This window comes from Oncorhynchus kisutch, linkage group LG24 (genome assembly GCF_002021735.2).
Source record: "Oncorhynchus kisutch isolate 150728-3 linkage group LG24, Okis_V2, whole genome shotgun sequence".
Lineage (NCBI taxonomy): Eukaryota > Metazoa > Chordata > Actinopteri > Salmoniformes > Salmonidae > Oncorhynchus > Oncorhynchus kisutch.
In genome coordinates this window covers 7,691,745-7,718,404 of record NC_034197.2, presented here as the reverse complement: position 1 = coordinate 7,718,404, position 26,660 = coordinate 7,691,745, and the positions used below count along the sequence as shown (strand labels likewise).

The 26,660-nt window shown below is 40.1% G+C and overlaps 1 protein-coding gene across 3 annotated transcripts in view; it reads right to left on the bottom strand.

The window, feature by feature from the left end:
• Nucleotides 1–26,085, bottom strand: part of stat6 (signal transducer and activator of transcription 6, interleukin-4 induced) — a 60,125-nt gene extending 34,040 nt beyond the window's left edge. The window contains exons 1-4 of one of the 3 annotated variants that reach the window (XM_020459885.2): nucleotides 25,778–26,085; nucleotides 6,982–7,127; nucleotides 1,492–1,634; nucleotides 1,228–1,372 (exon numbers count right to left, since the gene is read on the bottom strand). In XM_020459885.2, the coding sequence (XP_020315474.1) occupies nucleotides 1,228–1,372; nucleotides 1,492–1,622 (276 nt within the window). In that variant the 5' untranslated portion in view covers nucleotides 1,623–1,634; nucleotides 6,982–7,127; nucleotides 25,778–26,085. Of the gene's footprint in view, nucleotides 1–1,227; nucleotides 1,373–1,491; nucleotides 1,635–6,981; nucleotides 7,128–9,854; nucleotides 9,876–25,777 lie in introns of those variants that run through there. The other 2 variants (XM_031803750.1, XM_020459886.2) reach the window with 2 other exon arrangements.
• Between the last annotated feature and the right edge of the window lie 575 nt (nucleotides 26,086–26,660).

Genomic DNA, 26,660 nt, shown 5'->3' with positions numbered 1-26,660 from the left:
TTTGTTACCCTTGGTGAACATAATAAGAAAATAGATATCACGTGGCGTTCAACAAGGTTCGATTTTGGGTCCGTTACTGTTCAGTTTATAAATATTACACCTTGGCAGCGTTTATCAGAAAGCACAGCATTGATTTTCACTGCTACACAGAAAATACTCCGCTTTACATTTATGTGTCATTTATTTTAGCTCCACAGATATATTTTAAGACTGTATTGATTTACAGTTTTTCTTTGTCCAAACAGAATGGACTTGTTCAAAACAATTAACAAACTTACACCAAATCAATTACCTCCATCAAAACATACAACTTGTTATCTAATGAAAACTCATTTCAATCAATCGTTACATAATGGCCCAATAAATACTAACTACAACTATCAATATACCCTAACATGGTTAGCCTTCTTTTATACAGTAGGTCTGTGCCATTTGTTGGTACTATAATTATAGTATGACCTTAAAAGGTAAGTAAACTTATTATCACATCATGGTCTGTACTAGTGTTTCCCAAAAATGTTTTTTTTTTTTACCAAAGATGAGCAATGCAGAAAGAATGTCACTCAGGAGCATGAACATCCATAAACAAAAGACTTCATTTCACCTTTTTCCATTTCATCTGAGGGCCCCTCTATCTCTCCTTTGTCCTTGCCCTCGGCCTCTTACTTGGCCCATTCTTGCAAACAGCAACTCAGAGGTGAACTCTTTTATGCCTGAATTAAGGACTGATTGTTGATCAAACAATTGTGCGAAGAAGTTTTGCACAAGTGCAAAAGAGGTTCCCATTCATTCGAGTAATTTGTATCAGCTGTGACCAAATGTTTTTTTTTAATGATTTACACAACTGAGTTTTGCGTCTTTTGTAGAGTTGTGTTTACTGTTTAGCAACAATGTGCTTAGCATTTGCATTGTGTGTGAAAGCAATGAGAAATGACTTACAGTTTTGCGAAAAAGAATACTGTTATGTTATGATGGAGATCAAGTGGAACCCAGTTTCATTAAAAGTACTTGGATGGCTCACAACTTCCTCCAGCTAAGACTGAGATTCTTATTGTTGGACAGAAAGAGAATCTGTCCACACATTTTAATTTCCCGGGCAATAAAAATAAAACACTCAGTAAAAAATGTTGGGTTTAGGGAAAATAGGATTTTGAATGCGAATCCATTTTTACAAGTGTGTGTGTGTGTGTTTGGTGGAGAGGATAAGTGTGTGTGTATCTACTGTACCATGTTCCTGGAGATACGCTGCAGCCTCATCCTCTCCACCACATTGGGGTTCTGCCCGGCTAGATTCTGTAGGCAGGATATGATCTGATCGAGCAGGGTCAGAGCCTGGGGCTCCTGGTCTACCTTCTCTGGTTCAAAGTCCTCCCTGGGGAGGGAAGAAAGAAAGCGAGAGAGAGGTGTGTTTAGGGTGTGTTTGTGTATCCACTTTCCCACTTTTATTTGACAAAATTCAGACTGTATGTATGCTTTATGTGTGTGTCATACCATCTCTGCTCCTCGATCCAGTTGGCCAGGTAGCACCTGACGTCCATGGGAAAGGAGGGGGAGTAGAGCTCGTTGAGGATCTGTGTGGCCAGATAGGGGATCAGCTGTTTCATCTGCGTCCACTGTGCCATGGTGAAGCAGAGCTGGAAGAGACAGGAATAAAGGCCATTGAATGATGTAATATATCCATAAACATACAGGCTGCATCACAAATAGCACCCTATTCCCTATATAGTGCACAATGTTTTACCAAACCCTTTGGCTCAATCCATTCAAAGCCACATTGCTGTTTTATTAACAGTTAATGTGGCAGCTAATGTAGCTTTGATTGAATTCCATCTTAAACCAAAGGGAATAGGGAATATTTGAGATAAATCTGTGAATATAAATCCATCATAAAGAGGTCTTTTTTTTTGTTGAGATTGACACGAGGTCAATGTAGGGTCAATGCATCATACAAACACCAAAACACCAGAGGGGTACACTACAAAGCAGGATCAGGATCGAGGATGTAGTCTTTACATTTTTTGGGAAAGATAAGCTTGAAATGGGCATGGTCTAATTGATTTAACAAAAAATATATATATATATCTAAGTTTAGCTATAGTTATTTCTTGTTGCTTATCAAAGTTAGCTGGCTAACTCCTCGATTCTGCTTTGTAGTATACCCCTCAGAACAGTCACTGTGTTTACAGTCACTTCCAGACATGTCAATTATTATCCTAACTCAGTAATAAAATAACATACAGTAAGTCCCCAACAGGACAGTGGAGGGACTGAGACAAGTAAAATGTTTCATCATTGTCCATCTAGTGTTATGTTAATAACGCAATGCCATCACCCCTCAACAGATTAAAGCAACAAAAACGTTGCTGTGAGAACGACAGAAGAAATGCGGTGCAAATGCAAGACATGCCGAGCAGACAATACATGGCAGTAGGATAAACAGTACAGAACAAGACAGGACAGTCGTGAGACTGATCCACAATCTATTTTGGTCTGAGTCTGAAATCTGAAACACATGGAGGAGAGGCTAGCACAAGACATGAAGGCAGTAAAAGTCTGTGAGCAAAGTGAGGATATAGAGAGGGTCAAGTCCCCAACAAGACAATATAATGCCCGACCCCCCAATCTATCTGGTTCTGGGTGTTCTGAAATCTGTTTTGGGGAGGACAGGAGAGGCTAGCACTTCCTGTGTTGTTTTTATCTTTGGCCCACAGGTGTAGCTATACTAGAACAAAGAGATGACAATACAGAAATTACAGTATTGTGTTTGTGTTGTTACACATAGCTGAATATTGTCACATCTTAATACACCTACAGCCTATTTTCACCTGTAAAACAAAAGGTAAAGAGAAAAAGTAAAGTGTGGTATTATTGTGTAACATGGGGTGAAAAGCACCAATACTGTATCTGATACTGTAGAACTGGGACGATAAACTGAAAATGATCAACACTGACCATACGGATCACTTATCACAAGCATTTTGACGATAATGTTCATTACGATAAGTAGCCTATACTAGAGAAATGTGAGGTTTGAAATTAAATATATTTCTCAAACGGCTCTACAGCTGCAACATCGAGAGCATGGTTGCATTACTGCCTGGTTTAGCAATTGCTCGGCCTCTGACCGCAAGGCACTACAGAGGGTAGTGCGTACGGCCCAGTACATCACTGGGGCTAAGCTGCCTGCCATTCAGGACCTCTACACCAGGCGGTGTAGGAGAAAGGCCCTAAAAATTGTCAAAGACTCCAGCCACCCCAGTCATAGACTGTTCTCTCTACTACCGCATGGAAAGCGGTACCGGAGTGCCAAGTTTAGGACAAAAAGGCTCCTCAACAGTTTTTACCCCCAGGCCATAAGACTCCTGAACAGGTAATCAAATGGCTAACCGGTCTATCTGCATAGTGTCCCGCCACCAGCCAACCCCTCTTTTACACTACTGCTGCTCTCTGTTCATCATATATGCATATGTCACATTAACCATGTCTACATGTACATACTACCTCAATCAGCCTGACAACACTTTCACTTCTTCCTCTTCTCTACAGTATATGGCTGTGTGACCTACATCCAAAATGGACCCCTATTCCCTACATAATGCACTACTTTTGACCAGAGCCCATCAAAAGTAGTGCACAATGTAGGGAATAGGGTGCAATTTGGTACGTAGCCTATTGCACCATTTGGGAAGCAACCTATGGCGTCATGGTTTCCTGTTTCTCTCTAACTGTACTGTACTGTCAGTTGGCATGTTTGAAGTGCAGAATTCCTAATCTTGGTCACATACTGTGATTAGTAGTGCAGGACCAGTATTCACAGAAACTCTCAGAGTATTCATATAATTGTATTCATTATGATCTAAAAGGGAAATAGGATCGTATATCAGCCCTCTTACTTTAAAACTCTTTGTGAATACGAGCCCAGACTGCAATGTAGTTCATCTTAAACACGCACTTTGACAATGATCAATCACCTGCTATTCTAGTCAAAGAGCTCTTCTTTAGTGAAAACATTTCCTGGCTCCCAAATGGCACCCTATTACCTTTAAAGTGCACAACTTCTGACCAGGGCCCATATAGAATAGGGTGTCATTTGAATAGGGTGCTTCCCTCCCCACATACTTTTGTATATACTGTACCAGTCGAAAGTTTGGAAAACTCAGTCGGTGTCTCAACTTGCTGTTGAGAATTAGAATAATAGAACACACCAGGTGCAATTTAAAAATCTGGTTGTGCATCAGCAGTCATTCAATTAGCCCATGTCAGCTAACACTTTTTAGATTGGCAAGTTAGTCTAGCGGCCAGCTATCTAAACTTGAAGTAAGCATGGTCAAATTACCAAACATTTGCCTCCATCCTATGGCAAAATGTGCAGAATTGCAAGAAATGTACTTTAAAACGGCTTCTCAGGCCCACGAGCCACTGCAGCCCCTCATGATGAGTTATGATTTTTGTGTGGCCCCCACCCCCATCAAAGTTGTCAATCCCTTCTCTAGAGGAGGTCAAAGGTTTGAGAGATATTGATTAGTACCAACTACCCAGTGGTTTACTGGTTACATTTTTTGTTTTAAATTAAATCTTTTAATTTCACCTTTATTTAACCAGGTAGGCTAGTTGAGAACAAGTTCTCATTTGCAACTGTGACCTGGCCAAGATAAAGCATAGCAGTGTGAACAGACAGAGTTACACATGGAGTAAACAATTCACAAGTCAATAACACAGTAGGAAAAAAAGAAGGAAAAAAAAGAGTCTATATACATTGTGTGCAAAAGGCATGAGGAGGTAGGCGAATAATTACAATTTTGCAGATTAACACTGGAGTGATAAATGATCAGATGGTCATGTACAGGTAGAGATATTGGTGTACAAAAGAGCAGAAAAGTAAATAAATAAAAACAGTATGGGGATGAGGTAGGTAAAAATGGGTGGGCTATTTACCGATAGACTATGTACAGCTGCAGCGATCGGTTAGCTGCTCAGATAGCAGATGTTTGAAGTTGGTGAGGGAGATAAAATTCTCTGTCTGGAAGGAGAGTTTACAGTCTAGTAAAGTCTAGCCAGACACCTAGTCTAGCCAGACACCTAGGTACTTATAGATGTCCACATATTCAAGGTCGGAACCATCCAGGGTGTTGTTACAAACAGAAACCTGCTGTAATGGCGTCTTTTCAGCCAATTTTGCCTGTTGTACAGCTGAAGTCGGAAGTTTACATAGACCTTAGCCAAATACATTTACAGTTTTTCACAATTCCTGACATTTAATCCTAGTAAAAAGTTCCTGTCTTAGGTCAGTTAGGATCACCACTTTATTTTAAGAATGTGAAATGTCAGAATAATAGTAGAGAGAACGATTTATTTCAGCTTTTATTTCTTTCATCACATTCCCAGTGGTTCAGAAGTTTACATACACTCAATTAGTATTTGGTAACATTGCCTTTAAATTGTTTAACTTGGGACAAACTTTTCTGGTAGCCTTCCACAAGCTTCCCACAATAAGTTGGGTGAATTTTGGCCCATTCCTCCTGACAGAGCTGATGAAACTGGGTCAGGTTTGAAGGCCTCCTTGCTCACACACGCTTTTTCAGTTCTGCCCAGAGATTTTCTATAGCATTGAGGTCAGGGCTTTGTGATGGCCAATCCAATACCTTGACTTTGTTGTTCTTAAGCCATTTTGCCACAACTTTGGAAGTATGCTTGGGGTCATTGTCCATTTGGAAGACCCATTTGCGACCAAGCTTAACTTCCGGTCTGATCCACATAATTTTATTTCCTCATGATGCCATCTATTTTGTGAAGTGTACCAGCCCCTCCTGCAGAAAAGCACCCCCACAACATGATGCTGACACCCCCGTGCTTCACGGTTGGGATGTGTTCCTCGGCTTGCAAACGTCCCCCTTTTTCCTCCAAGCATAACAATGGTCATTATGGCCAAACAGTTTCATCAGACCAGAGGAAATTTCTCAAAATTTGTTCTCATGTGCAGTTGCAAACCATAGTCTAGCTTTTTTATGGCGGTTTTGGAGCAGTGGCTTCTTCTTTGCTGAGCGTCCTTTCAGGACAGTTTACTCGTTTACTGTGGATATAGATACTTTGTACCTGTTTCCTCCAGCATCTTCACAAGGTCCTTTGCTGTTGTTCTGGGATTTATTTGCACTTTGATTTGCACCAAAGTACGTTCATCTCTAGGAGACCTCATCCTTCCTGAGCAGTATGACGGCTGCGTGGTCCCATGGTGTTTACACTTGCAAACTATTGTTTGTACAGATGAACGTGGTACCTTCAGGCATTTGGAAATTGTTCCCAAGGATGAACCTGACTTGTGGAGGTCTACAATTTTTTCTGAGGTCTTGGCTGATTTCTTTTGATTTTCCCATGTCAAGCAAGAGGCACTGAGTTTGAAGGTAGGCCTTGAAATACACCCACAGGTACACCTCCAATTTACTCAAATTATGTCAATTAGCCTATCAGAAGCTGCTATAGACATTACATAATTTTCTGGAATTTTCCAAGCTGTGTAAAAGCATAGTCAACTTAGTGTATGTAAACTTCTGACCCTGTGGAATTGTGATCCAGTGTAATAAGTGAAATAATCTGTCTGTAAACAATTATTGTAACAATTACTTGTGTCATGCACAAAGTAGATGTCCTAACCGACTTGCCAAAACTATAGTTTGTTCACAAGAAATTTGTGGAGTGGTTGAAAAACAAGTTTTAATGACTCCAACCTATGTTTATGTAAACTTCCGACTTCAACTGTATATTGGGCCTCTAAGGCAGCAGCCTCTGTAACTAGATGAAGGCTGGTTTGTTTAGTATAGCTTAACCAAAACATTTGGCATAAGAACGTATGCTACTCAAAGCATTTGAGCGCGTGGATCTGATAAACAGAGAGCTAGATCTCCATATAATAGAATAGGATGGACATTTGTCTACGTCATCACCATACATAAATTATTAAAAAACATCAGACTAATCCAAACATACCTTTTTACTGCGCTTTCTGACTCACTGACCAGTGTTAAGACAAGGACTCTTCTGAAGACTTTAGGAAAAGGCAGCAGCACAAAGGCAGCTTTATGAGGACACTCTCATCCTGTCCAGTGTTAGTGGGAACCTCCTGCTCTTCACTCCTAGAGTTAGAACATGTTATGTAGGTGTCACTACAAAATATAACAGTACACAATACAGATTTAAAAAGCACATTGTGGACACTGTAAGGCAACCATACATAGTATGCAATCATAGTACATCATGTCACTGGTATCACCTATACACCATTGGTATCCTATGGAATAAACAGTTACTTCTCAGTTAACAGGCAAACAATAAAAGCCTGATAAGATATGTGAATTACAAACTATTAAATCATTTCATGTCAATTTGACCGGAACTTGATACAGGTTGAAATTGATGTAAGGATTGAGATGAGGAAATGTTGAGTTTAGCAAGAACTTTCTGGGATTACATAATTATTCAGATATCCTAATTAACTTCTCAAACCACAAACAGCTTAAATAGACACACACACACACACACACGCCACCGCGCACGTGAGCAAGTGCACACACACACAATGCATGCATGAGCACATACACACGCACACACATACACACACACATACACTGCTGGATTACTGTTGTGTTATGATGGGAGATAGAGCTTAATACAGGTTTTCTTTATCACTTTGGTGTCATTTTCACAAGTATGTGCTACAACTCTAAGCACAAAAATCTAAACAGATCATCGAAATGGCTCATGTTTCAAAACACTAAGCCATATCACAGACTGGCCAATAAAAAGAAAAGATTAAGATGGGCAAAATAACACAGACACCGAACAGAGGAACTCTGCCTAGAAGGCCAGCATCCCAAAGTCGCCTCTTCACTGTTAATGTTGAGACTGGTGTTTTGTGGGTACTATTTAATGAAGCTGCCAGTTGAGGACTTGTGAAGCGTCTGTTTCTCAAACTAGACACGCTTAATGTACCTCTCCTCTTGCTCAGTTGTGCACCAGGGCCTTCCAATCCTCTTTCTATTCTGATTAGAGCCATGTTTGCGCTGTTCTGTGAAGGGAGTAGTACACAGCGCTGTGCGAGATCTTCTGTTTCTTGGCAATCTCTTGCATGGAATAGCCTTCATTTCTCAGAACGAGAACAGACGGACGCGTTTCAAAAGAAAGGTCTTTGTTTCTGGCCATTTTGAGCCTGTAAATCGAACACACAAATGCTGATGCTCCAGATACTCAACTGGTCTAAATAAGGCCCGTTTTATTGCCCTTTAATCAGCACAACAGTTTTCAGCTGTGCTATCATAATTAAAAAAGTGCTTTCTAATTATCAATTAGCCTTTTAAAATGATAAACTTGGATTAGCTAACACAACATGCCATTGGAACACAGGAGTGATGGTTGCTGTTAATGGGCCTCCGTAAGCCTATGTAGATATTCCATAAAAAAATCTGCTGTTTCCAGCTACAATAGTCATTTACAACATTAACAATGTCTACACTGTATTTCTGATCAATTTGATGTTATTTTAACAGACCAAAAATGTATGTTCTCTTTCAAAAACAAGGACATTTCTAAGTGACCCCAAACTTTTGAACTGTAGTGTACATAAGTGTTATCAGTTTAGAGTTGAAACCGTTTAAAATGCAGGCCCCTATCCCACCCCTCTGGAAATGTCTTTCTCAAATCAAAGGATCCAAATCACATTCTGTGCATGTGTTATAAACACACACGTTTCTCTCTTTACTCACCCTCTTCTGAACCCTCAACCAATTTGGTCGATAGGATGATGTAGCCTATCTCTCTGCCTCAAATTTCAGAACAGCTGCGATTTGAACGAAGGTTCCAAAAAGTGCAAATGTAAAGTATTCAGACCACTTGACTTTTTCAAAACATTTTTACATTACAGCCTTGTTCTGAAACTGATTAAATTATTTTATCAATCTACACACAATACCCCATAATGAGAAAGCAAAAACAGTTTTTTAGAAATGTATTAAAAATAAAAAACAGAAAACTATTTACATAAGTATTCAGACCTTTTACTATTAGAATCGAAATTGAGCTCAGGTGCATCCTGTTTCCATTGATCATCCTTGAGATGTTTCACAACTTGATTGCAGTACACCTGTGATGAATTCAATTGATTGGACATGATTTGGAAAGGCTCACACCTGTCTATATAAAGTCCCACAGTTGACAGTGCAGGTCAGAGCAAAAACCAAGCCATGAAGTCAAAGGAATTGTCCGTAGAGCTCTGAGACAGGATTGTGTCGAGGAACAGATCTGGGGAAGGGTACCAAAACATTTTTTCAGCATTGAAAGTCCCCAAGAACACAGCAGCCTCCATCATTCTTAAATGGATGAAGTTTGGAACCACCAAGACTCTTCCTAGAGCTGGCTGCCCGGCTAAACTGAGCAATCGCCCGGCCAAACTGAGCAATCAGGCATTTATGGTAGAGTGGCCAGACAGAAGCCACTCCTCAATAAAAGGCACGACAGCCCGCTTGGAGTTTGCCAAAAGGCACCTACAGGACTCAAGCTTCTCTGGTCTGATGAAACCAAGATTGAACTCTTTGGCCTGAATGCCAAGCGTCACTGTGACGTGGTGAGGTCAGACCCAGGTGCAGAGAAGAGACCAGACGAGGAATCAGTGGTTAAGGATAAACATATTACTTTACTGAGAAACAGTAGCCACAGGATCACAGTACACTTGAGAAAAACCCCCACTAAGTCTTCAAAACCTCACTCAGGAAACAAACACACACGGTAAACATTTCAAGCTTCTGCAAAGGACAACAGAAAACATACCTCTTTTAACAGAGAAACCATAATGAGTAAATTGGACACACCTGAGTGTGTAATGTCTCTAGGACGGTCTCCGCCCACTGGTGACAGGTGGAACCATGACAGTCATGTCTGGCGGAAACCTGGCACCATCCCTACGGTGAAGCATGGTGGTGGCAGCATCATGCTGTGGGGATGTTTTTCAGTGGCAGGGAGACTGGGAGACTAGTCAGGATCGAGGGAAAGACGAACGGAGCAAAGTACAAAGAGATCCTTGATGAAAACCTGCTACAGAGCTCTCAGGACTTTAGACTGGGGCAAAGGACTTCCAACAGGACATTGATCTTAAGCACACAGCCAAGGAGTGGCTTCGGGACAAATCTCTGAATGTCCTTGAGTGGCCCAGCCAGAGCTCGGACTTGAACTCGATCGAACATCTCTGGTGAGACCTGTGCAGCAACGGTCCCCATCCAACCTGACAGAGCTTTAGAGGATATGCAGCGAAGACTGGGAGAGACTCCCCAAATACAGCTGTGCTAAGCTTGTAGCGTTATACCCCCAAAAAACTCAAGGCTGTAATCAGTGGCGGTTCTAGCTTGTATGGCTCCCTGGGCAACCCCCCCATGTCACCTATACCTAAATCTGAATACTTATGTAAATGTCAATGGGTCTGAATGCTTTCTGAATGCACTGTGTAGCCAGCAGTCTGCCTCCTGTTTAGCCAATGTTCGCAATGATGATGAAAAAATAACAGTAAATCGCTATTGACTGACTGTCTGTGTCTTGCTTGTTTGATATGCTGTGTAGGCTACATATAGCTTGCCTAAATAGCTGCATGTCACTCCCCTCCAGAAAAATAACATTAAATGACTTTTCAACCTTTAAGAAAAATATTGTTTACTTAACTAAAGTTACAGTTCGATACTTCCAAACAACCTCGTGAAAAAATATAATATCTAAATCTGAAATGTCATAGGCTACAAATTGCAAGAACAGATCACTCTGTAGTCAAATGGTAACAGAATGTGTGATTTAGCCTATTAAAGAAAAGAAAGTGAGATTCGGCACACAAAAAGTGTTTCTTGTCAGAATTAGGCAGGTCTGATGCCAGAAAATAAGGAAATTCTTGCCTACTTTACCCATATGTCATTTTATTTTTGAAAAAAAAGTAGTGTGTAAGTCCACTAGTTAGCTACACCACTACATGGCAAAAAAAAGTAATTAACTACATAAAACACTACCAAGATTTGAATGTACACTACCGTTCAAAAGTTTGGGGTCACTTAGGCAGAGTTGCAAAGAAAAAGCCATATCTCAGACTGGCCAATAAAAAGATTAAGATGGGCAAAAGAAGGCCAGCATCCTGGAGGCGCCTCTTCACTGATGACGTTGAGACTGTTGTTTGCGGGTTCTATTTAATGAAGCTGCCAGTTGAGGACTTGCTGTTTCTCAAACTAGTCACTCTAATGTACTTGTCCACTTGCTCAGTTGTGCATCAGGGCCTCCCAATCCTCTTTCTATTCTGGTTAGAGACAATTTGCGCTGTTCTGTGAAGGGAGTAGTACACAGCGTTGTACGAGATCTTCAGTTTCTTGGCAATTTCTCACATGGAATAGACTGACGAGTTTCAAAAGAAATTACTTGTTTCTGGCCATTTTGAGCCTGTAATCGAACCTAGAAATGCTGATGCTCCAGATACTCAACTATTCTAAAGAAGGACAGTTTTATTGCTTCTTTAATCAGTTCAACAGTTTTTAGTTGTGCTAACATAATTGCAAAATGGTTTTCTAATGATCAATTAGCCTTTTAAAATAAGATTACAGAAAGTATTCGGCCCCCTTTTGCCACATTTCAGGCTTCAAACATAAAGATATAAAACTGTATTTTTTTGTGAAGAATCAACAACAAGTGGGACACAATCATGAAGTGGACCGACATTTATTGGATATTTCAAACTTTTTTAACAAATCAAAAACTGAAAAATTGGGCGTGCAAAATTATTCAGCCCCTTTACTTTCAGTGCAGCAAACTCTCTCCAGAAGTTCAGTGAGGATCTCTGAATGATCCAATGTTGAGCTAAATGACTAATGATGATAAATACAATCCACCTGTGTGTAACCAAGTCTCCGTATAAATGCACCTGCACTGTGATAGTCTCAGAGGTCCGTTAAAAGCTCAGAGAGCATCATGAAGAACAAGGAACACACCAGGCAGGTCCGAGATACTGTTGTGAAGAAGTTTAAAGCCGGATTTGGATACAAAAAGATTTCCCAAGCTTTAAACATCCCAAGGAGCACTGTGCAAGTGATAATATTGAAATGGAAGGAGTATCAGACCACTGCAAATCTACCAAGACCTGGCCGTCCCTCTAAACTTTCAGCTCATACAAGGAGAAGACTGATCAGAGATGCAGCCAAGAGGCCCATGATCACTCTGGATGAACTGCAGAGATCTATAGCTGAGGTGGGAGACTCTGTCCATAGGACAACAATCAGTCGTATATTGCACAAATCTGGCCTTTATGGAAGAGTGGCAAGAAGAAAGCCATTTCTTAAAGATATCCATAAAAAGTGTTGTTTAAAGTTTGCCACAAGCCACCTGGGAGACACACCAAACATTTGGAAGAAGGTGCTCTGGTCAGATGAAACCAAAATTGAACTTTTTGGCAACAATGCAAAACGTTATGTTTGGCGTAAAAGCAACACAGCTCATCACCCTGAACACACCATCCCCACTGTCAAACATGGTGGTGGCAGCATCATGGTTTGGGCCTGCTTTTCTTCAGCAGGGACAGGGAAGATGGTTAATTGATGGGAAGATGGATGGAGCCAAATACAGGACCATTCTGGAAGAAAACCTGATGGAGTCTGCAAAAGACCTGAGACTGGGACAGAGATTTGTCTTCCAACAAGACAATGATCCAAAACATAAAGCTAAATCTACAATGGAATGGTTCAAAAATAAACATATCCAGGTGTTAGAATGGCCAAGTCAAAGTCCAGACCTGAATCCAATCGAGAATCTGTGGAAAGAACTGAAAACTGCTGTTCACAAATGCTCTCCATCCAACCTCACTGAGCTCGAGCTGTTTTGCAAGGAGGAATGGGAAAAAATGTCAGTCTCTCGATGTGCAAAACTGATAGAGACATACCCCAAGCGACTTACAGCTGTAATCGCAGCAAAAGGTGGCGCTACAAAGTATTAACTTAAGGGGGCTGAATAATTTTGCACGCCCAATTTTTCAGTTTTTGATTTGTTAAAAACGTTTGAAATATCCAATATATGTCGTTCCACTTCATGATTGTGTCCCACTTGTTGTTGATTCTTCACAAAAAAATACAGTTTTATATCTTTATGTTTGAAGCCTGAAATGTGGCAAAAGGTCGCAAAGTTCAAGGGGGCCGAATACTTTCGCAAGGCACTGTAGCTAACTCAAAGTGCAATTGGAACACTGGAGTGATGGTTGCTGATAATGGGCCTCTGTACGCCTATGCAGATGTTCCATAAAAAAACAGCCGTTTCCAGCTACAATAGTAATTTACAACATTAACAATGTCTACACTGTATTTCTGATCAATTTGATGTTATTTTAATGGACAATAAATGTGCTTGTCTTTCAAAAACAAGGACATTTCTAAGTGACCCCAAACTTTTGAACTGTAGTGTACATAAGTGTTATCTTTTAAACAGTAGTGTTTATAGTTGGAACTACCACCAAGCTACTGCAAAATTAAAAGTTATATAAATTACTAGTTGAACTGCATGTAGTTCACTACTCCCCAGTCCCCAACACTGGAATTAGGCTAGTGGAACATGCATGTGCAGAAATCTCTGTGTTTTTACCAACGGCAAATCCAGAACCTGATAAATGTGCCAAAGTGATTTTAGAACACTGTCATGTGACCTCCCACTGCAGGATAAAACATAGTTAGCTATGTCTGAACCTGCACCAAACATTATTGCTCAATGAGTATGTGTGCAATGTGCTCGAGTTCTTGGATTTCTAAGGAAAGGATCTGTGATAGGACGATGACTCAAAGGCTAATTTAAGTTCCCAGAAACTTCTAAATCTGGACCTAGGCCTAACGATGATACAACAACGTTATTTCTCCTTATCAACCATTTTTGGTGTATCCCTGAGGTAGCCCAACTGTCAATGGTGTATAAGTCAGGTCTGGCATTGAAGTATGCATGCAACACACAAGGTTTACAAAGATACTGTACATACCAGTTGGGGTACTAACACTCAAATTGGTCTCATATTGGAAACTTTGGTCCAAAACATATCACTTTGTCAAACTGAAAATGGCTAATATGTGACATCCCCCCTCATTCCAGACAGCAACCCATATAGGTAGTAGGTGTAAACCTACATTCTAACAAATGGTTCCTTCAGTCTAAAAATGTCCTTCCTGTTCATCATGTTAAGTTTGTCTACCGCAAATGTTAAGCTTGCACTTTTAATATTTTATTATAAAATTATTGACATTGTTATTTATTTACTGTATCCGAGTGGTAACTATCCCAACATTGGGATATGCATAGGTTCTTATTAATGTATTAATATAAGCCATTCAGCAGTAGCTTTTCTCCAAAGCAATTTACAGTCATGCGTTCATACCAGAATGGTATCAAACCCAGAATGAATGGTGGATTGGCCACTGTGGGTGACAATCCAGCACTTGTGGAAAGAGGAAATTAGGAATAAATGTATAATTATTTAACTACAAGTAGAACTACAAGTGAAGTGAAATAGCTGTAAGTAGCAGTGGAAGTATTATTTGTCTGTTAGTTGACTTCAATTAGGATAGCAGTGTTGTGTTCGAGACCACTTAAAGCGAGAATGATTCAAGATCAAGACCGGGACGAATCGAGTACGAGTCAAGACCAAGACCGGAGGGGGGTGAGACCGACTCAAGACCAATACCGGGAGGGGGGCGAGAGGTCCGAGACAGAGTCAAGACAGAGACCAGAAAAATGTGAGTCCAATGCAAGACCATGACTGTAATTCTGTCAAATCATCAACATAATAAAAGTTCACAATATTTCCGTGTTCATATTTCAGAAGAACAGACTGTATGGACATTTATTCTTTACACATTCAGAATGGTGAAGAAAATGCATGCCGAGTGCAAATAGAGCCACTCTACACATTTGTACTAACCCAAAGACAGTGGGGAACAATGAGGGCCATCTATGCTTTCAGAGAAAGGCTAAGGATTTATAAAATTATTATTATTATATTATTCTTTTCAATTATGTTCTGATTCAATCTTTTCAGTTTTTGTTAGAAAGGAAAGGGTTAGCAAAAATATCCAATCAGGATTTTTCTTTGGTGGTCTCAGCTAGCTAAGTCTGTCATTGGCTAGGCCATCAGAAGCTTCAACTGTATTAGTCCCACATTTTGGAGTGACAGTGGAATCAACCAATTACATTGACTTGTAATGGGTGGGACCGTTTTTACGAAAACATGGAAACTTCTGCCTTTTCGAAGGCCAACGGGTCACTGTGCAATAGCTAGCAGTAGTTTTCCCACGGTCTAGCTAGCTAGCTTTTGTTGTAGGCTAGTTTGCAGCAGCTGCACCAGGTGTTATCGAAGAGGACGTTGTTGCTCATTTGTTAGCTTCTCCCTTTTCAAGAATAACTTTCAACAAGAAGTTTCAAATTATCATCATGTGGTGAATGGAACTGTGTTAATTATTGCAACAATGCTGTTGTTAGCCAACGCTTTGAAAATAACTTGTGTGTGAAACATTGTTGCATTTAAACTTTACATCACCTTTGGTGCAAAACATGAAATGTTTTTTGCAATGGGAAGTAATAGTTGTACATTTAGATTGGGAAATTCTTAGCCTAATGGTTGTGTTTTTCTATTCTTATGATTGGGACCTACTGGCTTATTATCTCAGACTGATAGGACTGCTGTCTTTCCATTGGCCCTATGCAGTAGTGTAGTGGTGCCTGGAGTGTGAAAAATCCTAGATTTTCCTCTAGATTTTTCAGATTTTCACTGTCGAAATCACACTTTTTAAAATAAAATACAAAGAATGACAGAAATGTGATGTTCTAAGTCCACAACAAAGCTTAAACCACATCATGAGACCATTTTTGAGGTCTATATATTTATATAGTTTATATATATATATATATAAAATATATTTAATATATTTTTGGAGTGTGTAGTTGCCCTTTAATTCTTTCCTACCTACCAGCTACTAATGTCATTATTCTGTGAGCTGCTCCATGTGGCAACCAGTTGAATGCTGCATGCTCTTGCTGCCTGCAGATTATATTCTGCTGAAACTAGGCTATATGTGCTGCACGGATGTGAATATATTTCACATGCTTTGCAATTGGGTAGGTTACTTCGTGCATGATTTCTCTATTGTACTACATAATTAATAAGTCTAAACTACTTTGATACGTAACAGAAGGGATTAAGAAGTGAGTATAGGCAATGCCCACTGAAAAACAAAGTGGGTATATGGCTTATACCTGCGTATAGCCTCTACTACACCACTGGCCTTTTGTGATTTAAAAAAGTGCCCTCTCCTACATGAGTGCGCTGGTATTACGGTTGCTGTCCTTTCAGCATCAGGAGCCTGTCAGACACTGAAGGCCTATGTCCTATAGGTTTGCTACTGTGCAAACATGTCTATAATAGGGAATAAAATAAAGCCTGTTAATTTTACCTTCTGTCAACCCTTACTAATAGTGAGATTGCAAATGTCAAACAATTTCCTCCACTCTTCCCTACCAGCGAGTCAAAGAAATTCTGACAGTTTGAGGATTTAAAATTTTTTTAAGGACAGTAATGTTACTATTAAAGTAGGAATCCAAGGTTTCAATAGGCGATAAGATAATATTGCTTCAAGAAAAGGGTGTACATATTTTGCCTGGCGAATGAATGAATGAATGAAGCCAATACACTACATCACCAAAAGTATGTGGACACCTGCTCATCGAACATCTCATTCCAAATCATGGGCATTAATATGGAGTTGGTACACTCTTTGCCGCTATAACAGCCTCCACTCTTATGGGAAGGCTTTCCACTAGATGTTGGAACATTGCTACGGGGACTTTCTTCCATTCAGCCACAAGATCATTAGTGTGGTTGGGCACTGATGTTGGGCGATTAGGCCTGGCTCGCAGTCGGCATTCCAATTCATCCCAAACGTGTTCAATGGGGTTGAGGACAGGGCTCTGTGCAGGCAAGTCAAGTTCTTCCAAGCCGATCTCGACAGACCCTTTCTGTGTGGACCTCGCTTTGTGCATGGGGCATTGTCATGCTGAAACAGGAAAGGGCATTCCCCAAACTGTTGCCACAAAGTTGGACACACAGAATAATCTAGAATGTCATTGTATGCTGTAGTGTTAAGATTTCTCTTCACTGAAACTAAGGGCCCTACCTGAACCATGAAAAACCGTGCCAGACCATTATTCCTCCTTCACCAAACTTTACAGTTGGCACTATGCAAACTCTCTCCAGAAGTTCAGTGAGGATCTCTGAATGATCCAATGTTGAGCTAAATGACTAATGATGATAAATACAATCCACCTGTGTGTAACCAAGTCTCCGTATAAATGCACCTGCACTGTGATAGTCTCAGAGGTCCTTTAAAAGCTCAGAGAGCATCATGAAGAACAAGGAACACACCAGGCAGGTCCGAGATACTGTTGTGAAGAAGTTTAAAGCCGGATTTGGATACAAAAAGATTTCCCAAGCTTTAAACATCCCAAGGAGCACTGTGCAAGTGATAATATTGAAATGGAAGGAGTATCAGACCACTGCAAATCTACCAAGACCTGGCCGTCCCTCTAAACTTTCAGCTCATACAAGGAGAAGACTGATCAGAGATGCAGCCAAGAGGCCCATGATCACTCTGGATGAACTGCAGAGATCTATAGCTGAGGTGGGAGACTCTGTCCATAGGACAACAATCAGTCGTATATTGCACAAATCTGGCCTTTATGGAAGAGTGGCAAGAAGAAAGCCATTTCTTAAAGATATCCATAAAAAGTGTTGTTTAAAGTTTGCCACAAGCCACCTGGGAGACACACCAAACATTTGGAAGAAGGTGCTCTGGTCAGATGAAACCAAAATTGAACTTTTTGGCAACAATGCAAAACGTTATGTTTGGCGTAAAAGCAACACAGCTCATCACCCTGAACACACCATCCCCACTGTCAAACATGGTGGTGGCAGCATCATGGTTTGGGCCTGCTTTTCTTCAGCAGGGACAGGGAAGATGGTTAATTGATGGGAAGATGGATGGAGCCAAATACAGGACCATTCTGGAAGAAAACCTGATGGAGTCTGCAAAAGACCTGAGACTGGGACAGAGATTTGTCTTCCAACAAGACAATGATCCAAAACATAAAGCTAAATCTACAATGGAATGGTTCAAAAATAAACATATCCAGGTGTTAGAATGGCCAAGTCAAAGTCCAGACCTGAATCCAATCGAGAATCTGTGGAAAGAACTGAAAACTGCTGTTCACAAATGCTCTCCATCCAACCTCACTGAGCTCGAGCTGTTTTGCAAGGAGGAATGGGAAAAAATGTCAGTCTCTCGATGTGCAAAACTGATAGAGACATACCCCAAGCGACTTACAGCTGTAATCGCAGCAAAAGGTGGCGCTACAAAGTATTAACTTAAGGGGGCTGAATAATTTTGCACGCCCAATTTTTCAGTTTTTGATTTGTTAAAAACGTTTGAAATATCCAATATATGTCGTTCCACTTCATGATTGTGTCCCACTTGTTGTTGATTCTTCACAAAAAAATACAGTTTTAGATCTTTATGTTTGAAGCCTGAAATGTGGCAAAAGGTCGCAAAGTTCAAGGGGGCCGAATACTTTCGCAAGGCACTGTAGCTAACTCAAAGTGCAATTGGAACACTGGAGTGATGGTTGCTGATAATGGGCCTCTGTACGCCTATGCAGATGTTCCATAAAAAAACAGCCGTTTCCAGCTACAATAGTAATTTACAACATTAACAATGTCTACACTGTATTTCTGATCAATTTGATGTTATTTTAATGGACAATAAATGTGCTTGTCTTTCAAAAACAAGGACATTTCTAAGTGACCCCAAACTTTTGAACTGTAGTGTACATAAGTGTTATCTTTTAAACAGTAGTGTTTATAGTTGGAACTACCACCAAGCTACTGCAAAATTAAAAGTTATATAAATTACTAGTTGAACTGCATGTAGTTCACTACTCCCCAGTCCCCAACACTGGAATTAGGCTAGTGGAACATGCATGTGCAGAAATCTCTGTGTTTTTACCAACGGCAAATCCAGAACCTGATAAATGTGCCAAAGTGATTTTAGAACACTGTCATGTGACCTCCCACTGCAGGATAAAACATAGTTAGCTATGTCTGAACCTGCACCAAACATTATTGCTCAATGAGTATGTGTGCAATGTGCTCGAGTTCTTGGATTTCTAAGGAAAGGATCTGTGATAGGACGATGACTCAAAGGCTAATTTAAGTTCTCAGAAACTTCTAAATCTGGACCTAGGCCTAACGATGATACAACAACGTTATTTCTCCTTATCAACCATTTTTGGTGTATCCCTGAGGTAGCCCAACTGTCAATGGTGTATAAGTCAGGTCTGGCATTGAAGTATGCATGCAACACACAAGGTTTACAAAGATACTGTACATACCAGTTGGGGTACTAACACTCAAATTGGTCTCATATTGGAAACTTTGGTCCAAAACATATCACTTTGTCAAACTGAAAATGGCTAATATGTGACATCCCCCCTCATTCCAGACAGCAACCCATATAGGTAGTAGGTGTAAACCTACATTCTAACAAATGGTTCCTTCAGTCTAAAAATGTCCTTCCTGTTCATCATGTTAAGTTTGTCTACCGCAAATGTTAAGCTTGCACTTTTAATATTTTATTATAAAATTATTGACATTGTTATTTATTTACTGTATCCGAGTGGTAACTATCCCAACATTGGGATATGCATAGGTTCTTATTAATGTATTAATATAAGCCATTCAGCAGATGCTTTTCTCCAAAGCAATTTACAGTCATGCGTTCATACCAGAATGGTATCAAACCCAGAATGAATGGTGGATTGGCCACTGTGGGTGACAATCCAGCACTTGTGGAAAGAGGAAATTAGGAATAAATGTATAATTATTTAACTACAAGTAGAACTACAAGTGAAGTGAAATAGCTGTAAGTAGCAGTGGAAGTATTATTTGTCTGTTAGTTGACTTCAATTAGGATAGCAGTGTTGTGTTCGAGACCACTTAAAGCGAGAATGATTCAAGATCAAGACCGGGACGAATCGAGTACGAGTCAAGACCAAGACCGGAGGGGGGTGAGACCGACTCAAGACCAATACCGGGAGGGGGGCGAGAGGTCCGAGACAGAGTCAAGACAGAGACCAGAAAAATGTGAGTCCAATGCAAGACCATGACTGTAATTCTGTCAAATCATCAACATAATAAAAGTTCACAATATTTCCGTGTTCATATTTCAGAAGAACAGACTGTATGGACATTTATTCTTTACACATTCAGAATGGTGAAGAAAATGCATGCCGAGTGCAAATAGAGCCACTCTACACATTTGTACTAACCCAAAGACAGTGGGGAACAATGAGGGCCATCTATGCTTTCAGAGAAAGGCTAAGGATTTATAAAATTATTATTATTATATTATTCTTTTCAATTATGTTCTGATTCAATCTTTTCAGTTTTTGTTAGAAAGGAAAGGGTTAGCAAAAATATCCAATCAGGATTTTTCTTTGGTGGTCTCAGCTAGCTAAGTCTGTCATTGGCTAGGCCATCAGAAGCTTCAACTGTATTAGTCCCACATTTTGGAGTGACAGTGGAATCAACCAATTACATTGACTTGTAATGGGTGGGACCGTTTTTACGAAAACATGGAAACTTCTGCCTTTTCGAAGGCCAACGGGTCACTGTGCAATAGCTAGCAGTAGTTTTCCCACGGTCTAGCTAGCTAGCTTTTGTTGTAGGCTAGTTTGCAGCAGCTGCACCAGGTGTTATCGAAGAGGACGTTGTTGCTCATTTGTTAGCTTCTCCCTTTTCAAGAATAACTTTCAACAAGAAGTTTCAAATTATCATCATGTGGTGAATGGAACTGTGTTAATTATTGCAACAATGCTGTTGTTAGCCAACGCTTTGAAAATAACTTGTGTGTGAAACATTGTTGCATTTAAACTTTACATCACCTTTGGTGCAAAACATGAAATGTTTTTTGCAATGGGAAGTAATAGTTGTACATTTAGATTGGGAAATTCTTAGCCTAATGGTTGTGTTTTTCTATTCTTATGATTGGGACCTACTGGCTTATTATCTCAGACTGATAGGACTGCTGTCTTTCCATTGGCCCTATGCAGTAGTGTAGTGGTGCCTGGAGTGTGAAAAATCCTAGATTTTCCTCTAGATTTTTCAGATTTTCACTGTCGAAATCACACTTTTTAAAATAAAATACAAAGAATGACAGAAATGTGATGTTCTAAGTCCACAACAAAGCTTAAACCACATCATGAGACCATTTTTGAGGTCTATATATTTATATAGTTTATATATATATATATATAAAATATATTTAATATATTTTTGGAGTGTGTAGTTGCCCTTTAATTCTTTCCTACCTACCAGCTACTAATGTCATTATTCTGTGAGCTGCTCCATGTGGCAACCAGTTGAATGCTGCATGCTCTTGCTGCCTGCAGATTATATTCTGCTGAAACTAGGCTATATGTGCTGCACGGATGTGAATATATTTCACATGCTTTGCAATTGGGTAGGTTACTTCGTGCATGATTTCTCTATTGTACTACATAATTAATAAGTCTAAACTACTTTGATACGTAACAGAAGGGATTAAGAAGTGAGTATAGGCAATGCCCACTGAAAAACAAAGTGGGTATATGGCTTATACCTGCGTATAGCCTCTACTACACCACTGGCCTTTTGTGATTTAAAAAAGTGCCCTCTCCTACATGAGTGCGCTGGTATTACGGTTGCTGTCCTTTCAGCATCAGGAGCCTGTCAGACACTGAAGGCCTATGTCCTATAGGTTTGCTACTGTGCAAACATGTCTATAATAGGGAATAAAATAAAGCCTGTTAATTTTACCTTCTGTCAACCCTTACTAATAGTGAGATTGCAAATGTCAAACAATTTCCTCCACTCTTCCCTACCAGCGAGTCAAAGAAATTCTGACAGTTTGAGGATTTAAATTTTTTTTAAGGACAGTAATGTTACTATTAAAGTAGGAATCCAAGGTTTCAATAGGCGATAAGATAATATTGCTTCAAGAAAAGGGTGTACATATTTTGCCTGGCGAATGAATGAATGAATGAAGCCAATACACTACATCACCAAAAGTATGTGGACACCTGCTCATCGAACATCTCATTCCAAATCATGGGCATTAATATGGAGTTGGTACACTCTTTGCCGCTATAACAGCCTCCACTCTTATGGGAAGGCTTTCCACTAGATGTTGGAACATTGCTACGGGGACTTTCTTCCATTCAGCCACAAGATCATTAGTGTGGTTGGGCACTGATGTTGGGCGATTAGGCCTGGCTCGCAGTCGGCATTCCAATTCATCCCAAACGTGTTCAATGGGGTTGAGGACAGGGCTCTGTGCAGGCAAGTCAAGTTCTTCCAAGCCGATCTCGACAGACCCTTTCTGTGTGGACCTCGCTTTGTGCATGGGGCATTGTCATGCTGAAACAGGAAAGGGCATTCCCCAAACTGTTGCCACAAAGTTGGACACACAGAATAATCTAGAATGTCATTGTATGCTGTAGTGTAAAGATTTCTCTTCACTGAAACTAAGGGCCCTACCTGAACCATGAAAAACCGTGCCAGACCATTATTCCTCCTTCACCAAACTTTACAGTTGGCACTATGCATTGGGGCAGGTAGCGTTCTCCTGGCATCCGTCAAACTCAGATTCGTCCATCCAACTGCCAGATGGTGAAGCGTGATTCATCACTCCAGAGAACACGTTTCCACTGCTCCAGTGTACAATGGCGGCGAGCTTTACACCCCTTTAGTTGACGCTTGGCATTGCGCATGGGGATCTTAGGCTTGAGTGCGGCCATGGAAAACCACTTCATGAAGCTCCCAACGAACAGTTCTTGTGCTGACGTTGCTACCAGAGGCAGTTTGGAACCCGGTAGTGAGTGTTGAAACTGAGAACAGATTATTTTTACGCGCTACGTGCTTCAGCATTTGGCGGTCCCGTTCTGTGAGCTTGTGTGGCCTACCACTTCGCGGCTGAGCTGTTGTTTCTCCTAGACGTTTCCGCTTCACACTAGCAGCGCAGATATTTGGTGAACTGACTTGCTGTCAAGGTAGCATCCTATGACGGTGCCACATTGAAAGTCACTGAGCTCTTCAGTAAGAACATTCTACTGCCAATGTTTTTTAATGGAGACTGCATGGCTGTGTGCTCTATTTTAGACGCATGTCAGCAGTGGGTGTGGCTGAAATAGCCAAATCCACAATTTTGAAGGGATGTCCACATACAGTTGAAGTCGGAGGTTTACATACACCTTAGCCAAATACATTTAAACTCAGTTTTTCACAATTCCTGACATTTCATCTGTCTTAGGTCAGTTAGGATCACCACTTTATTTAAAAAATGTGAAATGTCAGAATAATAGTAGAGAGGATGATTTATTTCAGCTTTTATTTCTTTCATCACATTCCCAGTGGGTCAGAAGTTTACATACGCTCAATTAGTATTTTGTAGCATTGCCTTTAAATTGTTTAACTTGGGTCAAACGTTTCGGGTAGCCTGCCACAAGCTTCCCACAGTAATTTGGGGGAATTTTGGCCCATTCCTCCTGACAGAGTAACTGAGTCAGGTTTGTAGGCCTCCTTGCTCGCACACACTTTTTCAGTTTTGACCACAAATCATCTATAGGATTGAGGTCAGGGTTTTGTGATGGCCATTCCAATACCTTGACTTTCTTGTCCTTAAGCCACAACTTTTAAGCCACAACTTTGGAAGTATGCTTGGGGTCACTGTCCATTTGGAAGACCCATTTGCGACCAAGCTTTAACTTCCGGACTGATGTCTTGAGATGTTGTTTCAATATATACACTTAATTTTATTTCCTCATGACGCCATCTATTTTGTGAAGTGCACCAGCAGCAAAGCACCTCCACAACATGATGCTGCCACCCCCGTGCTTCACGGTTGGGATGGTGTTCTTCGGTTTGCAAGCCTCCCCCTTTTTCCTCCAAACATAACGATGGTCATTATGGCCAAACAGTTCAATTTTCGTTTCATCAGACCAGAGGACATTTCTTCAAAAAGTCTGACTTTTTGGGGGCAGTTCTCGAGCAGTGGCTTCTTACTTGCTGAGCAACCTTTCAAGTTATGTAGGACTCGTTTTTACTGTGGATATAGATACTTTTGTACTTGTTTCCTCCAGTATCTTCACAAGGTCCTTTGTTGTTGATTGATTTGCACTTTTCGCACCAAAGTACGTTCATCTCTAGGAGACAGAATGCGTCTCCTTCCTGAGCGGTATGAAGGCTGCATGGTCCCATGGTGTATACATTCTATTGTTTGTACAGATGAACGTGGAGCTTTCAGGCGTTTGGAAATTGCTCCCAAGGATGAACCAGACTTGTGGAGGTCTACCATTTTCTTCTGAGGTCTTGGCTGATTTCTTTTGATTTCTCATGATGTCAAGCAAAGAGGCACTGAGATTGAAGGTAGGCCTTGAAATACATCCACAGATACACCTCCAATTGACTCAAATGATGTCTTTCAGCCTATCAGAAACTTCTAAAGCCATGACATCATTTTCTGGGATTTTCCAAGTTGTTTCTAGGCAGTCAACTTAGTATATGTAAACTTCTGACCAACTGGAATTGTGATACGATGAATTATAAGTGAAATAATCTGTCTGTAAACAATTGTTCGAAAAATGACTTGTGTCATGCACAAAGTAGATGTCCTAACCGACTTGCCAAAACTATAGTTTGTTAACAAGAAATTTGTGGGTGAATAACAAGTTTTAATGACTCCAACTCTAAACTTCCGACTTCAACTGTACTTTTGTATATACAGTGTAATTATTCGTTTTTTACTCCGCTGGTCTCGGGAAGAAATTACGAATCCTCACTGTCCAAGACTGAGTCAAGACCAAGTAAAAATGTATCCGACACTGATACAAGACAGAGACTTTCAATGTATGGTCTCGAGACCAAACAACACTGGATGGTAAGAGAAATTATTTTTACATGCATAAGTTAATTCAATAAAATGGGGGGTTTCGAAAACCACACAAATCAATAATGATTGTAGGCCTGATACACATGCAACTCAGACAACAACAACAGCAACCACTGGTGACACTTTACATTACAGTGGCCTAGGCTAATGTTGAATTATTCCAGTAAGTACAGTGTAGCTAGCCTTTGGTACTTACTTATTCTTATTCTGTACTTCTTACAGTTAAACTACTTAGGGTTAACAACCATATAATAATGGGTTAATAAGCCACAGTGATCATAACCATGATGATTTTAAATAAGTTAGACTACTGAAAATCACTAGTTTGAGAACTTCATTTCGGCCTAGAATAGCAGAACATAGAGACAACTCAAGACATAAACAGAGTGAGGAAGGCCGACCTTGACAACTAACCTTTACGCATCTCTGAGTTTATTATGGTTGCCTGAATAATCATGGGTCTGCTTATGCATGTTGATATAAATTATAATTATATGACAGGGTTGGTAGTTGTTGTATTCTAAAAATATTTGATCTTATACATTGTTGACGAACTTCAACTGAAGGAAGCACTTTCGATTGCGCATTGAACGCACCAACAACAGGCTGCCAAAACGATTAAAACTTGAATGTTTGATAAAAATCGATCTTCTGTGTAGTTAATGCATAATTTAACACCAATATGAGACATATTTAGGATATCAATAACTTACCGTTCACAAACTCAATAAAAGTCAGCTATAAACATTTCAAAAGAGTTTAGATAGAATTCCGTTCCGTTTCTTCTCTCCGTCTTCCCTTACTCATGTGAAGACAGATGAATATGTATAACGTACAGTTGTAACGTCAATCCATCTACAACAGCATAGCCTGTTCACTATTAGGCTATTTCTTAAAAGTTTAGCAAAGGAAAATAAAAATGTCTCGGCCTAATAATGTGAACGGCAATGGGGTGAACGAAAGAACGAGGAGGAGAGGACTTCCCTGTTAGGCATAACGCAATAAACGCATTTAATAATGTAGTCTACGGAAGTGATCGTGGATCACGTTTATAAGGGGGAGGGGGAATACAAAAAATACATAGCAGGGTAGCCTGCTTATGGAACAACATTTTCATGGTATCAATAACATTTGGTTTGTATTCACACATGTTTTTCTTAAACAAATTTACCACAAATTAGTGAGTTGTTCATGTTTCGGTTTGCTCTAAATTGTGCAAGAAACCATCCCCTTCGTATAAAAGATATATGGAGTTCTTATGTATTATTATACAGATATATGGCCTATAATATTTCAATAATGCCAATCCACTTCTACATATATTCAAATTAAGGGTCCTACAAAAATGGTATAGTCAGTGGCTTATCTGTAAAATAGAGACCATTTGAAACGATTATAGAATTTACATACTGGCCTATCTGCTATTGAGGAAACATGAAATACATTCGATAGGCTTATGCATATCATAGCTCTGGTTTAGATCCCTGTAATATGGATACCGTCCATAGGACGTTGTTGAGTTTTCTTTGCTGTTGCATATCCGTGTAAAATGACTGCGTAAACGACTTTAAGCTGCTGGCACTCTGAAAACGAAAC